The sequence below is a fragment of the Lissotriton vulgaris genome, chromosome 11 (genome assembly GCF_964263255.1).
Source record: "Lissotriton vulgaris chromosome 11, aLisVul1.2, whole genome shotgun sequence".
NCBI lineage: Eukaryota > Metazoa > Chordata > Amphibia > Caudata > Salamandridae > Lissotriton > Lissotriton vulgaris.
In genome coordinates, this window is record NC_141699.1 from 650,200,426 (window position 1) to 650,223,744 (window position 23,319).

The 23,319-nt window shown below is 44.5% G+C and overlaps 1 protein-coding gene across 1 annotated transcript in view; it reads left to right on the plus strand.

Annotated features, from left to right (window-relative positions):
- The window catches only part of PLEKHA2 (pleckstrin homology domain containing A2), a 747,617-nt gene that overhangs the window by 624,517 nt on the left and 99,781 nt on the right, over positions 1-23,319 (plus strand). Inside the window, exon 10 of the mRNA XM_086943737.1 lies at positions 4,584-4,654. Within this exon, the coding sequence (XP_086799863.1) occupies positions 4,584-4,654 (71 nt within the window). The remainder of the gene's footprint in view (positions 1-4,583; positions 4,655-23,319) is intronic.

Consider the following 23,319-nt stretch of genomic DNA (forward strand, 5'->3'; position numbering starts at 1 on the left):
AAAGGGGCACAACTCTAGTTCAAACTCTAGTTCAAAATACCAGTGCATTGTGAAGCTCTTTTCAATGTCACAAAGGCTTAGTAAACCTGGGCGCTTTTTGGAAAGTGACTTGGATAGGAGGACACTGGAACAGGAAGGCGCAGACACTGTTACAGGAAGACCCAGAAGGTGGAACATGGATCTAATGGTAAAAGTAGATACTGGGACAATTTGAATGGGGAGAGAACAGGACAAGGTGATCTTGGGTCAGATGGACTTTGCAATAGAGCAGCAAAAAGGCCTTGGGTCAAGAAGATATAACCACTGAAATAGGAAATTGTAGACTCTGTTGCAGGAAAACCGAGACAATAAGACAGAGAAAAATAAGCCTTGGGCCCAGGGGAACTGAGAAAACGATACATGGGCAGAGGTACACAAACTCTAGGACATGAGAATGCAAAAGTGAGACTGAGAAACTGACTCAGTTGCAGGGAGATACCAACATTTAGTAACTACGATGAAGCAGTCGTTAATTTAGGGTGTTTAATTGTGTAAACACAGAGTACATCATCCCACAGACACCCCAGCCTGGCCAGCTCACGACTGTCTCCTCAACCGACTGTAACTGTCCGCCATTGGAGCGCTCGCGACCTGCGTCGCACAAAACCCCAACGACCCATGACACAATACAATGCTCATGCAGAGAATAGTCGCACAAGTAAGATCCCACACAACACCAGAAAAAGAATACCAGGTCCATGTTACAGAGAAGCAGAGGCTTGGAGAGACATACGCTCTGTCCATTGCACCTCTTTAAATGGACACAGGGTGAGGCAAATATAGACATGGGCACTGATGGAAGGAGGACTCTGGGATATGGGATATGGGACTGGAGTGTTACAATCATGAATTTTGTTACAAATGGCTTAATCCTACCTGAATAAATAACTTTTAGCTTCTTCCACTTATGGTAGCTTGTATTTAACAGACAAAAACCACCAAAGTCTTCTGTGAATTATATGAGAGGGGCACATGCTAACTTGTGTGAATTTGATAATGTGATCAGTGAGATAGCACATCCAATTTGGATTATGGTCATTTGAATACCTAGTGAGGGATGTCCTTCGGGCTCTGTGATATTCCAGATTCATTTCAACATCTGATTAATTAGGGTTTTCCTAACCCATTAGAGGTTTATGATTGAGGGACAGCTTGATTTATTCACATACTTCCAAACACCTTTGTAAGTAAATGAGGATGTATCTTGCTCACCTCTGTTATCACCAGCCCAACACAGGAGACTTATTTTGAAACTTCTTTCCACAAAGCGAAGTACATGCCGTGTCACTCTGGCTTACTCCACAATGAGTAAAGGAGATAAAAAAATGATTGTATTCATTGTAACAGTACTGGTAATATTTTTCTCTGAATCATCCCTAAAATCTGGTTTTGGTAATCTTTTTTTCCTTATCTTCCAACACCTGAGCACGTCTGTACCTGCCCCTCTAAATACCCAGGGAACACTTAATCGGTCATTTGCACCCGAGATGTACGTACACAAAGTCTCTCAAAACATTAAGTAATAGCAGTCAACAACAAGACATAATTATCCGAAATACAAAAAGGGTGTGAAACGAAAGCTTTGTGGGAGTTGCAGAAAGTCCCTCACTGCTTACAGCTCACATTTCTGTAGCTTGGCTTGGTTCCATTCTAAAATTTGATTATAGAGTATCATCAACAGGGCCTGCCTTGGATCCACAACAAAACTAAGAAAGTTTGTGGGGGTCATATCCATATTGAGGGCCTTGTCTCTTTTATGGCTAATCATGGCTTCCAAAAAGTCTACTGAGATCTGAATGTGCTGTCCAGTTCCTCTATCCTCCTCCTCTCCCCCAAATGGCCCTCAGTCCTTGGTGTAGCCTCTCTACCAGACCACGCTAAAGGGATGAGAATTGTTTTTACCAGGCATCTTGGCTTAATGGGATTCCCAGGAGAGCTCAGGTAACCTTTACTGCCCCTAGGAAACAACTTCCTGTGTACTCACTGCCATACACCCACACAGGCGCCCACTCCTGAAAAGACTGCCGGGCTGCTCCTCCGGTATAGCGAAGGATGTTGCCCCACTGAGATGCCCCCAGAGACGAAAAATAAAAAGGAAATTAAGCTAATTCATTACCATTTTATTATCCATCACCGCCTCCTGAACAGGGTGCCAGGACAGAGGAGGGTGGGCTGCCTTGTGCACTTGTTTAAAGTGCGCATGTTTCTTTGGCCGTCCGCCTTGGGAAGGCCAGCCAGACATGCGTACTTTAAACCTCTTAAGACAGCTGTGTTGAGAGTAAGTGCAGGAATACCTTGCCCTCTGGAGTGCCGACAGAGGTGCTCCCTCCAATCAGAGAACTGCTCCCATGAGCATGAAAGCAGTGCCAGGATTGCCTTGGGAGCCTGCCTCAAAGAGCTAAGAAGACGGAGGACTTCGCCTCGTTGCAGGAAGGTACGTTTATTTAATGTATTATTATTGTGTAAAATAATTGCCGCACACCCCCTACCCCCCATCCTCGGTACCTGCCAGCCTTCACTGAACAGACTGCAGAATGTTCCTGTGAAGCCAGTTCTGCAACTGCAACAACATATGGCAAAATATCAACTGGTAATAAAGAATATCTATCCTACGTGGCTGAAGGCTCTCATATTATTTTTCTCCTAGCATTTCCACCAGCTATGCCACGCAAGATAATACGTTAAATTGTTTGGGACTGTCAGAGTGTAGAATTTGACACTTATCTAGGCAGTCAGCCACAATTCATGGGATTCAAGTACCATAAATCAGGCCATGGTCACTCTCAGCAGGTGGTGTAACTTATGCATCTAGAACTGTGACGTAGTTATCAATGTACACAAGCCCATAATCCGTGAGTATTTGTACTTTTTAGAATGTGTACATGGCTGGTATTTTAGTTCGTAATTTCTCTAAATGCATTTTTAATGATTGGATCTAACAATTGACTATATGTTTTGGCGCCACTAGCTACATTATCAGTAAAAATCTCTAAAATGCCCATATTACAGTCAATAATTCTCTGAATGCATAAGGATTTGGATTGGCATGTTCCAGAGGGCTTGTGAAATCACCCACTAAAGTGTCATTGTGATTAGGCCTGTGGTCCCCTACATTCAGGTGGCGTTTTTCATAGGGATGCGTAGGCTCCACTGTCTGTCTGATGGCCGGTTTGACAATGAGGTGTTCTATTTCTTTAGAAATGCCAGAGTGCTCAGGGCAAACATCCTTGTGTTTTCATCTGCAGTCTAATTTACAATCAGTCCATCAAGCAATATCTCTGATGGTTTCAAACCCAGCACCAGAACCCATGCTTTTCGTATTGCCAATTTCAAATTTTTTGCATAACAGAATTTGGCAACACTTGAAAATATACTAGTTTAACAAAATTGGGTTGCCCATTTTTGTTCCATACATGGGCCGGCTGCATCCATTTGCACTCTTTGTAAATCAGCTCTGATATAATCTCTTACTTTGACTGGGTAGAAGAGTTTTGTGAATGTGGTATCCTTTTTTGAGTTTTTGCTTCTGCCAGGAATGGTCTGAAGCCTTCAATTGTCACTTTGGTTAGTTGGCTTCTTATTATGATTCCGCTGGCCTATAACTTGGCTCGGATAGAGCATCTGGGTGACATTAAGGGACAGTTTCCTCAAGGAATGGCTACCTGTAGAGACCTTCAGGACAGCTACTTGTGAGCCTCCCTCAACCCTTGTGGAACATTGCAAACTGGGAAGTTGAAAATCTAAGGTTGCTTGAGTTTGGATCTAAGGTTTTGCCTTCTGCTTTACTTGGGTGGTGATGGAGGGGGCATTACATTACCAAGAGCGATGTCACATGTGCATTGTCTGTTTTCTTTGTCTGTCAGCCTATTAGTTGGTGCACCTTCATGTGAGGGCAGGGACTGAGATGAGGACAAGGTTTGAGGAGGTAACAACTATATTGCTTGCAAGTGTTCTTTTCAATCTAGTTCTGTCTTACTTATCTTAGTTCTTCCGAAGAAGTTGTCTCACAGAGAGACGCCTCGTCATGGGTAGTAAGCGCTATATAAATGCAATTACAATATATAATGCAATACTTATGTTCAATGGAACGCATTGAGAGCTACTAATATTTTGTTATATGTATATCAATTCAACGAAGCAAAAGGTTTCTAGTTAAATAAGCTGGGCTGCACACAGGTGAGCTACTCAGATGTAGCTGGAGAGCTACAGTAGCTCGCGAGCTGGGGATGCTTGAATACTTTCAAAGGAAGATTGGCAGTAAACAGGCCAGATATATCTTGCTCAGAGAGAAAACGAGTGATGTAGAGGGTTGTCCACAGGTGGCGGATATTTTGTAGTTAAAGTAACTGGGCTGAGGAAGGCTGTAGAATCATTTCACCTAGCAAAAAAGAAAGGATGAGGAAGAGGGAATCAGAGTACTGAAATTACCGGTGAGTAATCCGGTCATGCACTTGTTGTCTTGTTCTGTGAAGCATGGTATAAGCTGCCTTAGCATGATTTTTAGCAGAAACATATTTAAGCAGCCTTCTTTTTTGACTCCATAGGACCGGGAGCCTTTGCGATCCATATTGCTGAGAGATGTACAGAAGACCCATGAATGTCTGGTGAAATCCGGGTAACTAACTCTTTTGCTGTAAAGTTGTTTCTTAAATGCTTTCAAACATGCTGCCCACTGAAGATGCACTCTAGACAAACACAGGTATAAGAAAACAATATTTGCATCTGTGCCAACACCTCTATGGATACATATTACCTACCTATCCTTGTTCCTCTCTACCTCTACCTCTAGTGGAGTGGTGTGGCTCACTGGTTAGAGGCGGCAGACCCAGAAGCAGAGAACGGCCCGGGCAAGGGTTCAATTCCCGACGCGGCAGGGTCATGGACCAGGGCCAGCGGACTAGATAATTCTCGCCTCAGTGCCTACTCTAACCAGGGATCACACTCTGCAACTCTGGGCATTAGCTTGCCTCATCTCTACAACGGCCCCCCACATTCGCCGGGGATGCCTGGTTTCACCTTGGAGATACCCAGTAGGGACCATCTCACAGGGATAGCCAGGACGGGTTCCCCAGCGGTCTACAGCGCCACAACGCCTCAGGGCAGCAGTGCTCTTTACAAGACCACATACATTACATTACATTACCAATGCCCTATCTTTGACACAGAGGGCCTGATCCACAGAGCAATTTACAGGTGCAAGTCCTACTGTAATAAAACACATGGTCCAGCCTAGGAGTGGAAGAGATTCACTAAAGGTGACCATGTACTCATAACATACTTTTACTCATGTGCATGTTTACCCTCACATTGGAGTATTATTGTGCATGGATAAAACTCACTCAGGTGGTGGGAAGGGGTTGTTTCATGGTGAGGTTTCCCTGGAATATTAGGGAACACCCATAAACACCCATATTCTCAAAGTCCTTTTAGATGCCTTTCTACTATGTATATGGTTGGAGATTTACTCCTGGGAAAGGGTGGAAACTGGGGAGCCGAAGAGTGTACCCAGAAAATTGATGGGGGTGCAGGGGAAGAGGTTTCTCCATAGGGGAAACTATGTTCTCACTGGAAGTCATAAACGCTGCCCTACCTACGAAAATTAAAAAAAAAATCATGCATTAGGTCCAGATTTTTTTCCTTTCATCAGACCCACATCTTGCCATTTTTCAGAAATTGAAAATGTGGTTTGTTTCATGCTCTGTGCACCATGGGCGAGAACTTCGCGCAGGCACCCCAATTGCACTTTATTTTTATTGTCTTGCATCTCACCAGAAAGGGAATAGACATCTAGCGTGTTGAACACCTTAAACTAAAGGAAGAATGTATACATTGTATTTATATCCAACTATCTAATTTATAGTGTTCAATATAGTTCTTCATTATTCCCCCAATGATGGGATCTTTATCTCGAAATGCCTGGGGAAGGGTGAGAATGTTGAATGGGGACAATAACCCAGCAATATGAGATTCTATCATATAACAGTGTTTATTTAAAACTAAGAATGACTGCTATACATTCTCAAAGTTAATATATTATGGATCATCAAGTATGCAAACTCAGGTGATTTTTTGAGTGTGCTCTTTTTGTAGAACCTCATCTCGTATATCCAATGAATGGGCACATTCATTTATGGTTCAGAAACTATTAAAGCTGTAAAATTAGGCGAATAATACTAATTGTGAATATGTGACTGAAGTTTACAATTGGAATCATACCTGTGGGTATTTGTTGTGAGGCCCTGTACTCCATACCCCTGTAGTTTATGATATTCGAGGTACTGGCAACTCCAAGGTCTGAGGTAATGGGGAATACAAGTGGAACCTTTACAATTCACATAGTTACAGTATTGAGTGAAAATACCAGGGTGTGGAATTAGTGCAAACCGTATAATTATGGCAGAGCCCATATCTATGGTTACCCGCCCCATGAGATTTACCAAGGACTTCACACGTGGAGTAAACCTGAATTTATAACTAAATGTAAGTTTTCTCTTGGCCCAAGGCTGAAACATGATGGTTTCCTGCAGTGCTCTATTGTCTTATGTATACAGAAAATGTTGCCCATTTCTCATTTGTATGAAATATTTTAAAAGTCAAAAGACCATTCTCGTACTGCGTGAATAATGTTCTTTTTCTCACTTGACAAAATATCCATTTCAGCACTCTTCAATTACACGGTTGGTCAGCCAACCACAGGGAGGTCTGCCTCCCGGGCAGATTGGGAGGGTGGCACAGTCCAGCACTGCCATTTTGTTTTGGGCTACATTTATTGCCCATTTTAGCCCAAAGTATATAGTGGGGTTGGCTGGGCTCCCTGCCACCATATTAGGTTCTGGGGACCTGGTGACTTGTGGCAGGTTTAGAAGGAAAGATCTTGCTGCGTTTGCACACATAACGTTACAGCCTACAGGCGCTCAAAGATGCTACAGGGCCACACAGATGACTTATGGTTTTTTTGATTTTGACAAATATCAGATATTGTCTGACTGATAAAGTCTGAAAAACTATGTCTGTAAAAGTAGATGAGAAGCCACATTGTAAAGTCTCAAAACTGGTTCTTGGTAATCGTTTATTCCTAGATATTATAATACAATACAGATGTTTGTAGTTCTGCCTTCCTAATAATGATTGTGTGTACCAAACGGCACAAATCCACACAATTTCACTGATACACTCATCCCCCGCCGTAGATGAAAACAAGACCAACTGCAACTGGCAATCCTGCAGCGAACCACAAAGCGCGGGCTTCATACGGAGTTTGTGTGGTTCATAGTTCGCCATGAGCCACCATTTCTTGTCAAGAAGAACCCCATGATTTGGCCATAATCCTGATGTTTCTCTACTTCACAAGCAGAATTTACAATGGCATCTTTTCTTAGTCTAAATTGTTACTAGTGAATTTGTGAAAAAATGGGTGCATTTCGCAATGTATCAAAAAATTTCACCGAGGCCTAGTCTTAAATTCATTCTGACTAATGAGAGCTAGCTTTTACCCACTACAAAAATACTTTCCTCTCTTGTGGTCTTTTAGCTATTCAGTTAATCTCAACATTTACAGTTGAACCACGCACCTGAAACATTGGATTAGCACACTTTAAAAAATGATTCCCAAAAGGAAAGCTTAGGACCGCAAACGTGCTCGAATTATACAGTACCCCTGCTCTTGTACTCAAATCGCCACCATGAAGTGTCCCAACCTCTGCTTGACTGTTTCCTATATGTTTTAGTTCCTTAGAACTTGGTGGATGATATGAAATGCGAAGTTATGTTAGTGTGACACAGCTATTGTACCATTTCATGTTTCCTGATCTTTCTGGTGGGCGCGAGTTGTAGAAGGCCCTCCTTCCACCCTTCTACAATTATGGGGCATGTTTGTCATTTTGCTGGTTTGTAGCTGACTATGTCACTTTTGTAAAGTAATGGGGGTTAGGTCATCATACTTGGGAATAATGCATACAGGCACAATATTGGGGTTACTGCAACTGGCCCATGACACGTGCACCTGGCCTCTTTTATTAGCAGGGTTACCTGACACGTGACGCCTGTGATAGGTGAGTGTAGAGTGTATGTACAGCACACTCCTGGAACACTACAATGTGTCCGGCAGGACACTACATCCCTCCCAAACTTTCTTGAAAAAAGAGATGAACAAGTGTAACCTGTGGGAAAGAACAAACAAACAGACCACAGCACAGAGTCTCTTCAGGCCATCAGCTGGGCATTACTGGATCTCTTGACTACATGTCCTTGAGGTTTTAGTCCACCTCGGCAATCTTGTTTAGACTGGCCTGATCTCATGGTGTTGGAGACTGTTCACATAGTTCAATGTGGGTGCTTCCGGAGCTGTGTTGGAGTCCACTGTGGAGATCTCTTTGAAGGCGCTCAGGCTCCATGGACGGTAAACCTGCAAAGACTGTGGATGACATTGATGAATGGGAGTCTTCCTTGAAAGCCATGATGTTTCCCAGTGCTTGTTGGTGGAGCAGCTTCAGACTTCCCTCTTGTGCCAGGACTCCCCTCTCACAGGAATTTTCTTGAGGCTCTTTCTGCCGGGCTGCCGGAGGACTGTGTGGACTTTGCGGGCCTCGTAGGTTGCGTGAATGCGTCGCTGAGGAACTGCCAACAGGTCCACATCCAAGTCACTCTTTCAGCCACAAAAGGTGGTTGTCTCAGGGTCTGTGTGTTACATCCATCAGGGTTCAGGGGCACTCTTTGGCAGGTCTCAGGTTCAAGGAAGCTCACAGAAGGTTTCTCGGTGGCCAGCTTCCCACGGTGCCAGGGAAGCTTTGTTAACATGTGTTTTTTTTGCCAGCATACGGCTCCACTCTGGTGGTACAATACTCCTTAGGTGGTTGTGATGATGCACCTGGTAAGGATAACAATCTTAACATCTAACAACTTGGGCTACAGGTGGCGATGTCTTGCTTGGAGTAAGGATACTAGAGGGACATTGTAACCGCTTACAGTTCATCTTCGACATGTGCAGTTATCAGCAGGGATATCATCTATGTCAAGCAGACAGTGACAGCTGACTGGACAGTCCCACTGTGGCCTGGGAATGGTTCATGGTTGATGGTTACTTACAGTTGGTCCTCCCTCAGAGCTGTCTCCAGTGACGTCTCTGCACCCTGGTGGCTGACTTGTGTTGATGGATGTCCTCTCCAGGGTTGTATGATGTTACAACGCATGCTTTTACTACGCATGCCTTTACATCGCAAGTTTTACAGCACATGCTGTTACAACGCATAGTGTTGAGGGGTGCTGGATAGTGAATAGTTTAATTTGCTATTCCAACTCCAGTCCCCGTGGATAGTAGGGAAGGTGTTGGATAGTAAATTAAATCTATTCCCTATCCTAGAGCGCGCCCCCCCCCCATCGCAATGCGTTGTAATGACATGCGTTGTAAAACTTGCGATGTAAAGGCATGCGTCGTAAAAGTTGCTTTGAAAAGGATGTTCCCCCCTCTCCAGTATTGGCACGAGTCCTCAGTCTTATTGCTCTTCTCCCTTTTCTCTTGCAGACCTGTGTTGGTTGTTGTTCACGCTGTGACTCCAAATCGTCATCTCGCTGGTCGTGTCTGGTTCTTAGGACTGTGTCTTTTCTTTGCTGCGGACCTGTCACAGGTCTGTACTGTCAGTAGGACTTGATGCGCCTCTTTTTGTGGACCTCTCACAGGTCTGGTCCCTTCCTTAGGGGTCTTCTTGGTGCTCCACCCCCTGGATGGAGGGTCACCTTCATTCTGCTCTTCTTCCTTATTCAAGGGCATAGTGCTTGCACCACGAGCTGTGCCATCCTGCCTAGGTTTGGTCATGCTTGCAGAGTCGGTCACTCCATGTGCCACTCTCACTGATGTGCCAACTGTGGCCATTCAGTGCTGTGATGTGGCTGCTGGTGCTGCCTCTTCCGTTCAGCTTTGCTTCTTCCTTTCAGAGAGGCTCATCTCTCTCCTGGGCTCCTGCCCATGCTGTCAGGTTTGCTGGTGCAGTCCTCTGCGCACTTCTGACTTTGTGCACTCAGTCCTTCTTCATGGACGCCCTCTGCTGACACTTTGCATGCCCATTCTCCTGCTGTGGTGGTCAATCATCACTGGGGCATGCGGCGGTACCTCTTCAAATACAGTGGCGTTAGACAGCCGCTAAGGATTATGTAGCTCTCACTTCTCTCCTCTGGGACCTTTTCCTCTTCATTGTGTGGCCTCCTCTCCCTGGCCAATACACAGTGGCCCTTCTCTGGGGAAGCAGATCTCTGGTTGCATGCAGTGTCAGCGGAACTTGCTGGCTTCAACAGTCTATTCACAACCATTCTTGCACCTTCTGGGGGGCTGGGGCAGCCTGGCTGTCGTAGCGGCCTGTGCTGCTCTTCACAGAGGCTGCAGCCTGTGGTTCAGTGACTCCTGCTTCTCTCCTCCTTGTCCTCTTCTTAGGTGTGCCCCTTCTTAGACGTCGTTGCTTTGGCAGCAATGGCTTTACTATCTTGACTCTGACAGCTTTGGGGCTCCAGGTAGCTTTCTGGAGTTATTCACAGTCCTGCCCACTAAAACACTACACTATGAATGCCGCCCAGTGGGTCCTTTCTACCTGTGTCTGTGTTTTACTGGTTGGGGCATTGCCGGCTTTAGCCTTGACTGTCTGTCTCTCTCATGCTCAGTGTGGCCGCTGGGCTCAGTTAGGTAGAACCTCCCTCAGGCAAATTTGGGTGCTGATGGCTGTGCTGCCTGCTGCCCTCACTTTGACTTTAGACAATGGCAACCTTCCGAGTGCTGCATGCAGATTTCCTTGCACAGTAACTCCAAATGGCCACTAGGTGATGATGCAGTGCTATTCTTTGCAGGCCAATTCAGTCTCTCCTCCGACTGCGGGCCTCAACAAGTACTGCAGATGCCAGTGCTGGCCTTCCAATCACAGCACCTCTGCTGCAACAAAATGGCAGGCAGCTGGTGACAGGTAGGGCAGCTTACAAGCACCTGAGCAGGTATGGGAGCATAGACGCGTTCATAGCGATGCTGCTGCTCCGCATTCACCTCACCCTCAGGCCCCTCATGCTGGTGGCATTGCTCTGGGCCTCCACCTGACATGATAAGGATCTCCCTTCTTGACAGTACTTTGGGGGCATATTGGGTGTCCCAGGCTGGCAGTTTCCACACGCATCATGTGTGGACAGCGCACTGAAGTCTCTCACTGCGGCATTACTGGTTGCCTTCTCTCAAGTTGCGGGTCATGTCTTACTTGATGTCGGTGGGGGTAGATATTGCAGGTGCGGCTTATCTTTGCTAATTTTTAGCCCCTATTGGGTGGCCACATACAAGTCACTCAGTCCTGCTGCTTAGGTATTTGCCTCGCAGGGGGTTTTCATGCACTTTGCTGAGAGGGCGCTCTTCCTCTCCAGGACAGATATCGGCAGGCGTGGGCATATACAGGCACAGGCCATGTCGTACCTTGATGGGAAAGTCCGGGCGCGTTTTTTTGTCAGAGCTGACCTTTTCCGGGGGCGTGGCTTGCGCGCCGCTGTAGCATGGCGTGTCGCGCTTGAGCTCCGGGGAGAGTTGGTCCCGTAGAGCGTTTCTTTCCGCTTCTTCGTGCCCTTTCGACCTGCAACCTCACTCACCAGCGGCGGAACATGCAGTGACCTTCACGACACTGTTTTTACCGCGTTCGCAGCCACCGAAGAGATGTTTCCTGCATTATCCCTCACAGGCGCTCGCATTCCTGAAGTGCGACCGCCATTTTGTCGCGCATGACGTTCCTGTCATCGGACTTCTGAGGCGCCGCCGCGGATACAAACTTGCGGTATTCAGCGCTCGGCTGAGGGTTTCTACACGCGACGGCTGAAATGGTAACATTTATGCTTTTCCTTTAATGTTACTTTCTTGCTTCTTGGCTGGTTTTTTGAGCTGCTCGCTTCTATTTTTTCTCTCGCATTCTTCATGGAGGTGTCCGCTTTATTTTATTGAGGAGATTTCCTGCGCAACTTTGCCCATACTTTACAGCTACTCTTCCTTTGCGTGTTTTGAACGTAAACTGCCACTGTTTGACACTGAGTCTACATATTTTGCGCACCTGTGGTGTTCCAGCCTATTCCAGTGTTTTCTCTTAGGCTCTTACTACGTCACCTGTCAGTATGAATCGCTCATTGAACAGCAAAGACTCCAAGGACCTGGGCGCATCCTTAAAAAGACTTAAGTCAGTCTCTCCGACGCCTGAATCTCCTCAGGCAGACAATGCTTCCACATTGGACACCATTTTGGCGCGCCTGAATGAAGTTCATGACATTGCGCAGTCAACAAAAACTAACACTGACTTATTGCAAGTTGAAGTATCTGCTATCCGAAATGACTTTAAAGCCCTTTCTCTTCGTGTGTCAGCGACAGAAACACGAATAAGTTCTGCAGAGGATGGGATGCAAAAGCAATCTAGGTCCCTCTCTCAACTGGAGCGTTCTATGGTGGCGTTGCGCAGAGACCTCACGGAGCAGGAAGACCGTAACAGGAGATCCAATCTTCGTATTTTTGGCCTGCCGGAGGATTCAGAGAAATCTTCCTCCTCTATGATTGAGTTCCTGTCTCATTGGATTCCGGATACACTCCAGCTATCTTTTCACAGAGATTTTGAGATTGAAAGAGCACACCGTGTTCCAACGTTTCGTTCCAAGGCAGCCACCCAGCCAAGAGCAATCATTTTTAAGCCCTTACGACATCAACACACTGAGCTGATTCTGTCTCATATGCGCAAGATTAAACAACTCATCTGGGAGGGTCATCGCATTTCCATTTCTCAGGACTTTGCCAGAGACACAGTCATAAGACGGAAAGGCTTCTTGAACCTTCGGAAACGTCTCACCGAGTTGGGCATTCCTTTTTCCTTTTCAGGTCCATCCAAGTTTCGCATCACTTATAAAGGACGTCCCAGGATCTTCGATGAACCGGCAGACTTGACAACGTTCTTAGACAACCAAGAGGAGATAGAGATGGAGATTCAAAGAGCAACGACACAGGCTCCGGGGGCCTCAGGGACCTGATTTGTTTATCTCTCTACTTGTGGTTGTGCTGTTTTTCAAGATGAATTCCTCTTCTTTCTTTCTAGTGGTGTTTACACGCTAATTTACTCCTCTGCTATTGTATGTTCTTTCTTTTCTTTCTCTTCTTCATACTACTCTTGATTCTCTTCTTACTTCTCAATTTCGTCCTCTGAGCCTCTTTTTCTGGTCTATCCTTTACATGGTACTTGCCTTGTTGTAGTTCTTGGGTACAGATTTCTTGGTTGTAATTAATATACTATTTCTTTTTTCGCTGGCACTTTTCTTTTTCTCATCTTCACCTTATGCTTGATATCGTTCTAGTTTGGCGGTGTAGAATTCTCCTTACGGGTTCTGCTCCTTTTCCTCTTCCATCTCTGTCTCTGCCTTGTCTCTACATGCTCCTCTCTGACACTTATCTTTTTTCCTTCTACGATTCCACTTTATAGTATAGTTATGTAATTGTTGTTATTATTGATATGTGATTTCGCTGCATATTCGTTACTATATTTAGAAATGTTACATATTGTTTAGGCTCTTTATTGCATAATTAAGTTTCTTTTTGCATTTTTTATTCAATTGTTCTTCATTATATGATCTTGTTCATGTTATGATATTGCTAATCTACCCTGAAGTGTATTATTCCTCTTATAGCGTCTCAGCTCCTCATTTTCAAATGATATGTGTACTGAGTTCTGCTGTTTCTCATATTGTATTATTTATTTTCATGAGATTTTTTCTTTTCTAATATTGGGCTGTTTCTCCTTCCCAATTTTTGCTCTAATACGGGCCCCCTACTCGCCCTTTCCACGTTCTCCCTTGCATGATATGGGTCTCTTTTAGACCTCCCCCTCTGCCTCCTCTCTTTTTCTCTTCTTGTCTTTCTTCTCTTCTGCCCTTTCTTCTTTCCTGGTTTTCCCACATGGTCGCTCCCGTAACATCGATTTTGCTTAATAACTGGTCCACTGTTTGTGTGTACTCCGTTCTTTCTCTGTCTTCAATGCTGTCTCCGTTTGTATCCCCCTTTGTTCCATGCCAGGTTTAAATGTATTATCCCTTAATGTTAAGGGATTAAATCATCCAGTGAAACGATCTAAAATCCTGGATTACTGTAAGTCGCTCTCGGCAGACTTAGTCCTCTTTCAAGAATCTAAAATTACCAGTAGAGAAGCCTTATTTTTAAAGAAAGACTGGGTGTCGGATGTGTCTTGTTCTGATGCTTCTGGTAAACGCAATGGTGTGCTTATGTTAGTTTCGAGGAATTCAGGATTATCAATCATTTCTTCTGAGCATGATTCTGAGGGTCGCTGGCTTCTATCTAAATTGTCAGATGGACAACATGACTTGTTTGTTATGAATATATATGCCCCGAATGTTGATAATCCAGCCTTTTGGAAATCCATTTCCAAAAAATTGCATGACACCCCTCATGCTGGCAATCTCATTGTTGGTGGAGATTTTAACTTACCAATGGATCCTTTATTGGATAGGAACTCTGCATTCCAGTTTCGTCCGCCTAAAGCACATAAACAGATGATTAACATGTGTTCCACTGCTCAATTGCATGATATTTGGCGTCTCCATAATCCCACTGGCAGTGACTTTTCTTTCTTTTCTTCCCCTCATTCCTCATTCTCTCGTATTGATTATCTCCTGGTTCACTCCTCTCTTGTCTCTGCTTCTGCCTCTCCGCTGATTCATCCCATTGTCATTTCTGATCATGCCGCGGTCACTTTTACGCTTACGTCCTTTGCGCCGAAACCGCGTGGTCGTTCCTGGAGACTTAATACGGAAGTGTTACATGACTCTGCCCAGGTAGATAAATTCTCCACGGAAATAAACACTTTTTTCCGTGAAAATGAGGACTCTGTATCTTCTCCAATAACTTTATGGGACTCTTTTAAGTGTACTTTTCGGGGCCAAGTTATAGCGTGCATGTCCAAACGTAACTTGGCGATTAAGGGGGAACTTACTGACTTATCCTCTACCATCAAAACTCTGGAGGCCTCCTTTAGACATACCAAAGATCCGACTATTCTACAACAAATTAAGCTCCTAAAATACAAATATAACACTATTGTCACTAAAAGAGCTCATATTGGTTTCCAGGCGCAAAAGTCCAAGAAGTTACTTTTAAAGAATCGCGCTGGGAAACTCTTGGCTGCCACATTAAAATTCCAAGATTCTTCCTATAAGTCCTCCCAGATCTCTTCTATCAAAGATCACACTGGTTCTACTAAATTCCAAACTGAGGAAATTCTTGAAGTCTTTCGCGATTTCTATAACAAATTATACACCCCCTCTAACCAGGCTTCTTTTGACAAGTGCCAAGACTTTTTAAAATCAATTCCGATTCAATCAATCTCAGAAGGAGATCGATCTACTTTGAATGCTCCTATCTCACCGGAGGAAATAGCGGCTGCTATCAAGGCCACCCGCTCGGGGAAAGCTCCTGGTCCAGACGGATACCCGATCTTATTTTATAAAACCTTTCTTCCGCTACTTGTTCCTAAGCTACAAGCTGTCTTTGACACCTTTGTTCGGAATGGTTCTGTTTCTGGTACAGCTGCCGATGCCACGATAGTAGTGATCCCGAAAGAAGGTAAGGATCATTCAGATCCTAAGAACTTCCGCCCTATTTCGCTTCTTAATATGGAAGCGAAGATCTTTGCTAAAATCTTGGCTAAACGTCTAGAATCTTTTATTCCTAATTTAGTCCATCCCTCCCAAACTGGATTTGTTAAGGGTAGACTGGCAAGAGACAATATCCGCACTTTCTGTCATATTATTGGAGCGGCTAAGCGATCCCAACTACCTGCCGCGGCCTTGGCCCTCGATGCGGAAAAGGCCTTCGATAAGGTCTCTTGGCCTTTCCTTCGAGCTGTCTTATGTGCACATAACCTCGGAGACTCTTTTATTAACATGGTAATGTCTTTATACTCCCAACCTAAAGCTAATATTAGGGTTAATGGTGCTACATCCTCTTCCTTTAATCTCTGCCAGGGTACGAGGCAAGGATGTCCCTTATCCCCTCTCTTGTTTTTGTTATCTATTGATCCTCTCCTTCGGCTGATTGATTTGCATCCTGATATCAAAGGATTTTCTTTTGGTACTCATTGTCTTAAAACCGCTGCCTACGCTGACGATGTTCTCATCTTCTCTGACGATATAGCGTTGGCCATCCCTGCTATCTCTGATACCATTTCTTTGTTCTCTAAAGTATCCGGATACACTCTAAACAGAGATAAGACAGAAATGTTCCCTTTAAATGCCTACTGTTTTCCTGCTCATATGGGTTCGGCTGGCTTTAAGTGGCAATCTACCCATCTCAAATATCTAGGCATCTATTTCTGTTCCACGCTACATACCACGGTTGCCTACAATGAATCTCAAACTCTTACTAAGGTTCGTCGTCTTCTGGATACATGGTCTCCGAAACATATTTCGTGGTGGGGTCGACTACAAACCTTAAAAATGATGATCACGCCGATTATTAATTTTGTCTCATCTATGATTCCGATGAAATTATCCGACTCTTTTTTTCGGGAAATCGATGGTATCACCGCCAATTTTCTTTGGAATGGCAAACGCGCTCGATTAGCATATAAATATTTACGTAGACCCTGTGATATGGGAGGTTGTAATTTCCCAGACTGGGAAAAATACCAGACGGCTTTCTTGGCCTCTCAGGGGGCCTTATGGTTTTCTCCCCCATCCCATCATATTCCTTTATGGCTACTCATAGAACAGGACTTAGTTGCACCTCTACCACTTGCCTCTCTCTGTACTACTTCCACTTTGCACATTCTGTTTTCCCGCTCTATAATTATTGATACAATTACCGCAATTAAGAAAGTGGACAGGAAGCTAGCATTTCCTCTGCACAAAACTAGATGGTCTTCCATTTGGCGTAATTCCAAAATCAAAATTAATATCACTCCCACCCTCATGTCATATTGGGCTACGAAAGGTGTCTCTCTTGTACAACATCTGTATAGTGACTCTGGGGAACCCCTACCTTTTTCTACCCTAGCGCTCAAACACTCTCTAACTAATCTAGACTTCTATACCTTTCTTAAAATCAAGGTTGCCATCTCAAAAACTCGTCTTCACCCCTCCTCCCCTACCATTTCGCTATTTTGTATTTGGCTCAAAGCTGGTCATGTTGCCTCCCACATATATAAGTTTCTATCTTCTACTTCGCTTCCTGACCAGACAGTTGCACAACAAAAATGGATGCGTCATTTCGATCACAATATCACGGATCATTTATCATCTGAAGCTTGGCAATCCATCAGCAAATTTGCGCTTCGTAACAAAATAGCTCCTTCCCTAATACAGTCCAAGTTTTTCTCGATTAACTTACTCCACTGGACACCTGTACGTCTTCATTCTCTCAACCTTAAAGAAGATGATCTCTGTTGGAGTTGTGGCATGGAGGCGGGGGATTTCCCTCATATGTTCTATAATTGTTCCTTACTTAAACCTTTCTGGGCCCTTATTCAGCAACATTTATCTCTTATTTTTGACATTCAGCTCCAGCTCTCTTTCCCTCTAGTCCTATTAGGTCCCTGGGCTGCCCCTACGCCCCTTCCCCTTGATTTGTTACAATTACAGCTGTTAGATCTTCTTTTATCTATTGCGGTCAAGGTTATCCTTATGGATTGGAAATCTTTCTCGTCAGTCTCTTACCATACGTGGTGGGCATGGGTTTCCTTCTTACGTAGTGCTCACACCTCAGTAGATCTAGCACACCTATCGCCCTCCATTTCGAGTGGGGTTTGGGAATCCCTGGATAAATACATGGAACTCTCCTCGCAAGGTGTAGTCCCTCGTTTTCCTGTTGGTTTGTCTACGTAATGTTTGGTCTGCTAATTACGTTGCATTGGGCTATTCATGTGGGATTCCTTCTCTCTTTCTCCCTTTTTCCTGTCCTCTCGTCCCGCTTCTTTCTTTCTACTGCTATTTTTTCCTTTCTTTACTTCCTTCCTCCTTTTGCTCTTGTTTCTTCCCCTGCCCCTACCCTCATCTCAGTGGCTGATATGTTCCATGTTCTACACGATATACCCATTATTGACTTATATTGGTAACTCCGCATTGATTCCCCTCTTTCTAATTTTATTTACATATAATTGAGTTGCTGATCGAATGATATCCATGTTTGTTTTTTCACGTTCTACTCATATTGGAATGTATCACCTCTTTGTATTTTGACTGCTATTATTTGGATCCTTATTTCTTTTAATAAAATCTTGTTGAACTAAAAAAAAGAGCTGACCTTTTCCTTTTCCGAAATGCTATAGATGCATGGCCCCTAAAGCAAATGACATCCATGTTTTTGTTTGAATGTGCAAACCTTGTAGCATTTTGGGAAGGGATTGGGGGCTACTTGCGTAAGAGTTTTGGTATAAATATCACGGTTAATGGGACTCTAGTCGTTTTTGCCGATGATTGCTCCTTAACAAAGAACTTGGTAGCGAAGGACAGAGGACTTTTACTGTGTCTTATTTTTTTAGCGCGCAGGGAAATATGCATGAAATGGAAAGACCCCAACCCCCCAAGGACGGAAGAATGGTTGAACTCTGCATTTGCAATGGCTCGTCTTGATGTTGCAAGTGTGGGTAGCATCTCAAATAGCCTCTGGCAACCTCCTATTTCTATGAGCAGAGATCTGAGACTGTGTAGATAATGAAGTGTGAAGCTCCCGTTCCTATGATTACACCTTAAAACTCCAGTGTAAGGAGTTGGTCGGGAGACTTAAGCATGTGCAGTCAGCCGGTGGGAGCCCAGGACCATGAAACGGCTGTAACAATTGCAATTTGCTTAAAGGTGAGATGAGGGGGGAAAAAAAGAGCTGACCTTTCCTTATCACTGCCTGCCAATTCATGCAGCCACTCAGCAGGCAGACGGCAGCGGGGGCATGGGACTGTTGGAAGTAAACAGTCTCTTCTCTCTCCTTTTTCATGGTGAGGAGATGGTTACCCCTCTCTCCATGGGCTGTCGTGCTAGCAGCAGGTGCAGGGGATGTCTTAGACTAATGCCACTTCCCGCACAGGGAACTGCAGAGTTGCAGTCAGCAAAGACGTGGGATCAGACCTGCTTGTCGCCATTGTAAATGTTGGGAATAATGCACACAGACACAATATTAGGGTTACTGGAACTGGCCCAGGGCACGTGCGCCCAGCCCCAGGGCACGTGCGCCCAGCCCCTTTTATTAGCATGGTCACCTGACCGATGAATCCTGTGATGGGTGGGTGTAGAGTGTATGTACAGCACACTCCTGGAACACTAGAACGTGTCCGACGGGACACAACAACTTTCTCCTGCTTTACGGTTCTGTGTAACCGCTTACTTGCCTGTGTGATGTTGCTGTACAGATTATAGAGCGAGGAAAGAATTAAGTGGAAATATTTGAATATTGCCACGTACTCGTGAGGTCATTTCTGGTGGATCTGCACTTTGGGTGATGTTCATGTTGGCAAAGGCTGTAATGTTGTGTTTATTTGGTTGGGAGGATGTCATCGTTTCCTATGAAGGAAGGAGCAGTTTGGAAACTCGTTCATCTTCCCAGGAAATCAAAGTGCCGAAAGCTTTAACGTAAGCGAGGAGATAGGGGAATTTGTCCTCAGTGGTAGCTGACAGTTTAGTAAAGAAGAAATATTGACCAGACTCTTTTTCCTTAAACTGTGATCCTAATTGGGGATATTAATTGACAAGATTTTCTGAAGTTGTGAATTAATTTCTTCATTAATGCGTCATCACTTCTGTTTCACACCATAAACCATATATTATTTATTTATTTGTTTGTTTATGTGTTCCTTTATGGAGGGCAGGCTAGAGCTATTTGGCTAACGGAGCCCTTTACAGCAAAAAAAAAATTCTTATCAAACAAGAGAGCGCAGAGTTGAACATTTAAATAAACTTTGATTACAGGATACCAGAGTAAAAGTAATAAGTTGTGCATACAAGTGAAAGGTACAAAAAATATAAAAGCAGGGCATAGAAAAAGAAGCATGGGGTGGCTTTAGTGATCCTGCATTAGAACAAAATACAGTCTCCACGGCTGAAAGTAGGGCTAGGGGACGAGCCCTGTGCCATGTCACTTTTTGGAGAAATACAGTGCAGCCTGTCTAGTAGTGAAGTGTTTGTTGGTGGAAAAAAAATATCCTTTCCATGAAGACTTAATAAGAGAGATACGTCTTGCTACAGGCGGGATGGAGTCCCTTAACCCAGGTGCACTTCCAGAGAAGGAGTTATTTTTCTTCTGCAAGCACGAAGCATGCGGTGCCTGAGGTTCTCAGTTCCCATTGTCCATCTGGGAGGAATAGTTTCTCTGCTTGGTAATTTGGTATTACTGGCTGGAGAGTTTTGTGAATAATGCACTTTTAGTTGTTATTGTTAAATCGCAATTTAGTAATTCTGGCAAGAACTGCATTATGGACTAATCTAGACAAGACAAGATCCAGCTACTTGTTTGTAAACATCAGGAAAGCAGTGGCGGCTGGCATCTATGGGGAGTGGTAAGGCGGGCAAATGGTAAACGGGTAAAAATTAAAAAAAACAGTTCCCTGCAACACGTCGCACTCTGACCCCTTCCTTACTGCACATCTCCCTCCTGCTGCACAAGCCCTTGAGAAGTACCGTAACCAATCCTGGTGCTGCTTTCATGCTGTGAGAGTACACCCGGTTTGGAGGGAGCAGCCTCACTCGCCACTCCCAAGGACACTGCAGCCCTGCACTTACTCTAACCCAACTGTCTTTAGACAGCTGGGTTAAAGGTTTCAAAGTGCGCATTTCTGGCTGGTCGTAGCAAGACTGCCTGCCAAAAAGACATGCACACTTCAAAAAGTGCAGAAGTAGTCCACCCTCCTCCCTGCTGCTGTCACTCAGCAGCTTCCCGACCCCGCCCTGATGCGGGTGTCAATGTGGGGTTATATTGAAGGAAAAAAATGGTAATAAACCAACGTTATTACCATTTTATTCTTCAATTCTGTGGCATTTTAACCAGTGGGTGACGCTCTTCCGCTCAAACGGAGGAGCTACCCCTGCAGGAAAGTGATTGACTGAAGGAAACACTCTGATTGGTAACTAGGCACCTTAACCGTGCTGATGACGGAGCGGGTCCGTCATGGCCCTGCCGCCGCGCCTGCGCTGGGCGTTTTATTGAGCGGGCGGGGCCATGACGGAACCGCTCTGTCATGAGCACAGCCCAACCGCGGCTGATGACGGAGCGGTTCCGTCACCAGCATGCGGCCGCCGCGCGGCCGCCCCGCCCCCTTAGCACTGCGGCGGAATAGCCGCCGCAGTGAAGGGATTAAGTTGATATATTGATGTGAGCTTTGGAATTGCGATTCTTGTTCAACATGAATGATTTGACAATTTCCGTAGAGATGAGAGTCATCCAGTATTTAGTGTGCTAACCCTGCTCTGTGTTTGTGTTGCACACTTGGGGAGCGAGTTCAGCAACAAGACTGATTTCAATGGATGAGGGGGTTGAGGTGGTGAGGTCAGGTGTCATCCAGCACTGACTTTTTTTCTATATTCTTGGTCAGGAATGCTAAAGCACTATGGAATGAGACTTTCAGATAGAGCTGTGTGTCATCAGTTTGCAAAGGTAGGAGATGGAGTTTTTTTTAGAAAAGAGCTGAGGGACTCCATGTTTACGTTGAAGAGGGTCGGAGACGGAATGGAGCCCTCTGATACTCATTGTTAGAAGGGGAGAGACTAGAGAGGGGAACGTGAGATTTTTCTGCAGTGTTTTCTGTTACCCAAGTATGATGGGAAGGAAAAAGTTTAGACTGCAGCTCCCATTCACGTTGTTTTACTGAGTGTTTTAATAGAGTGGGATGCTCAGCCATTTCAGCTAAGATGTCTAATGATTTGGAATCAGTTCACCTTCTTTCCATTATGACTGAGTTATGAAGGTATACTATGAGAACAGATTCACCTTGTTGATAACAACACATATTATTACAGAATTGTCCTGATATAGATTAACCAATTTAATTATTAATATCTAGAGATAAGCATTAACTGTGATATATAAAATATAGCCACCGATTTGGACACATATCCTCCTGAAAAATAAAGTGCTTATTAAAGAGGTAGAGTAGACGGTGCTTAATTTAGGCGGTGGTTTGTTGTGCTCTGCACCGATACTTAATTGTCAACACCGGCAGTTATGACAGTCTGCCACATGGTGGCAGTGTTTTTCTAATTTGTGGATTAGCACAACAACAGTCGTTTATTAATTAAATATAGATTGAAAACGAGAAACACCTGCCTCCCAGCCATTCTTATTCCCTTGTGGACCTGGAATAGTTTCAGTTGTCACTCTTGTAGTAGTTGTGTTGGTACTGATATTGGCAGCACTGGCAGGGGCAAAGAGTGGTGCAAGCTGAAGAGTCTTCCTGATGAGGCCCTTGGCACGTATGTTTTTTTTTTTTTTTTACAAATTAAGTACTTCATGTATATTAATGTTTATGCACACTTCATGAAGTGGTGAATTAGGGTACTCGGAAGTGTGCAGGTTATACATTCTTCACTAGTTTGAAGCCTTCACTTTCATTGTTTAGCAAAGGCAAAATATCCCAGCCATTAGCGTAATTTAAATTAAAATTAAAATTAACTTTGCAGTATGTGAAGAGAAAGGGGGTATAAATTCGGAGAAAAATTAGCACTTGAAGAGCGAGGTGTAGATGAGCAGAATTAGGGTTTCAATTGGAAATTAACTCCTAAAAGGTGGTAGGTATAGTGTCCAGATGTGTGGAATAATGTGAAAATAGAGAAGGGACGGGCTGGAATGAGGAGGGCCAAGGTCTGTGGGAATGTGCCCCCTGTTGACAGTGGGGCGAGACGAGCGACTATTACATGTGAAAAGAGCAACGCTTTGTGGGACAGCAAATAGAACATACATTGATAGTCCTAAAGCTTTTAGTGAGACATGGAAAAAATGGCAATCAAGAAAAAAAAATGATGATCACACACCCCCGCCACCCTCAGCAAGAGAGGATCTTGCAGTCACAGTTTCCTCGAATTAGCAGACAATAGCAGCGGGCAGGCCCTTCAGTAATAGAAAGCTGAATCCAATTGGAGTACTCCAGTGACCTGAATGGGCGTTGGGAGAAAGCCAGATCCTTGTTAGAGCACCTGCCTTCCTCAGAAGAGGAAACGTCCTTTACAATGCAGGCTGAGCAACTTGTGCCATTTCCAAGCAAGCGGAACACCACTTGTGACGGAACGGTTCCGTCACGAGCGCCGGTTGGGCTG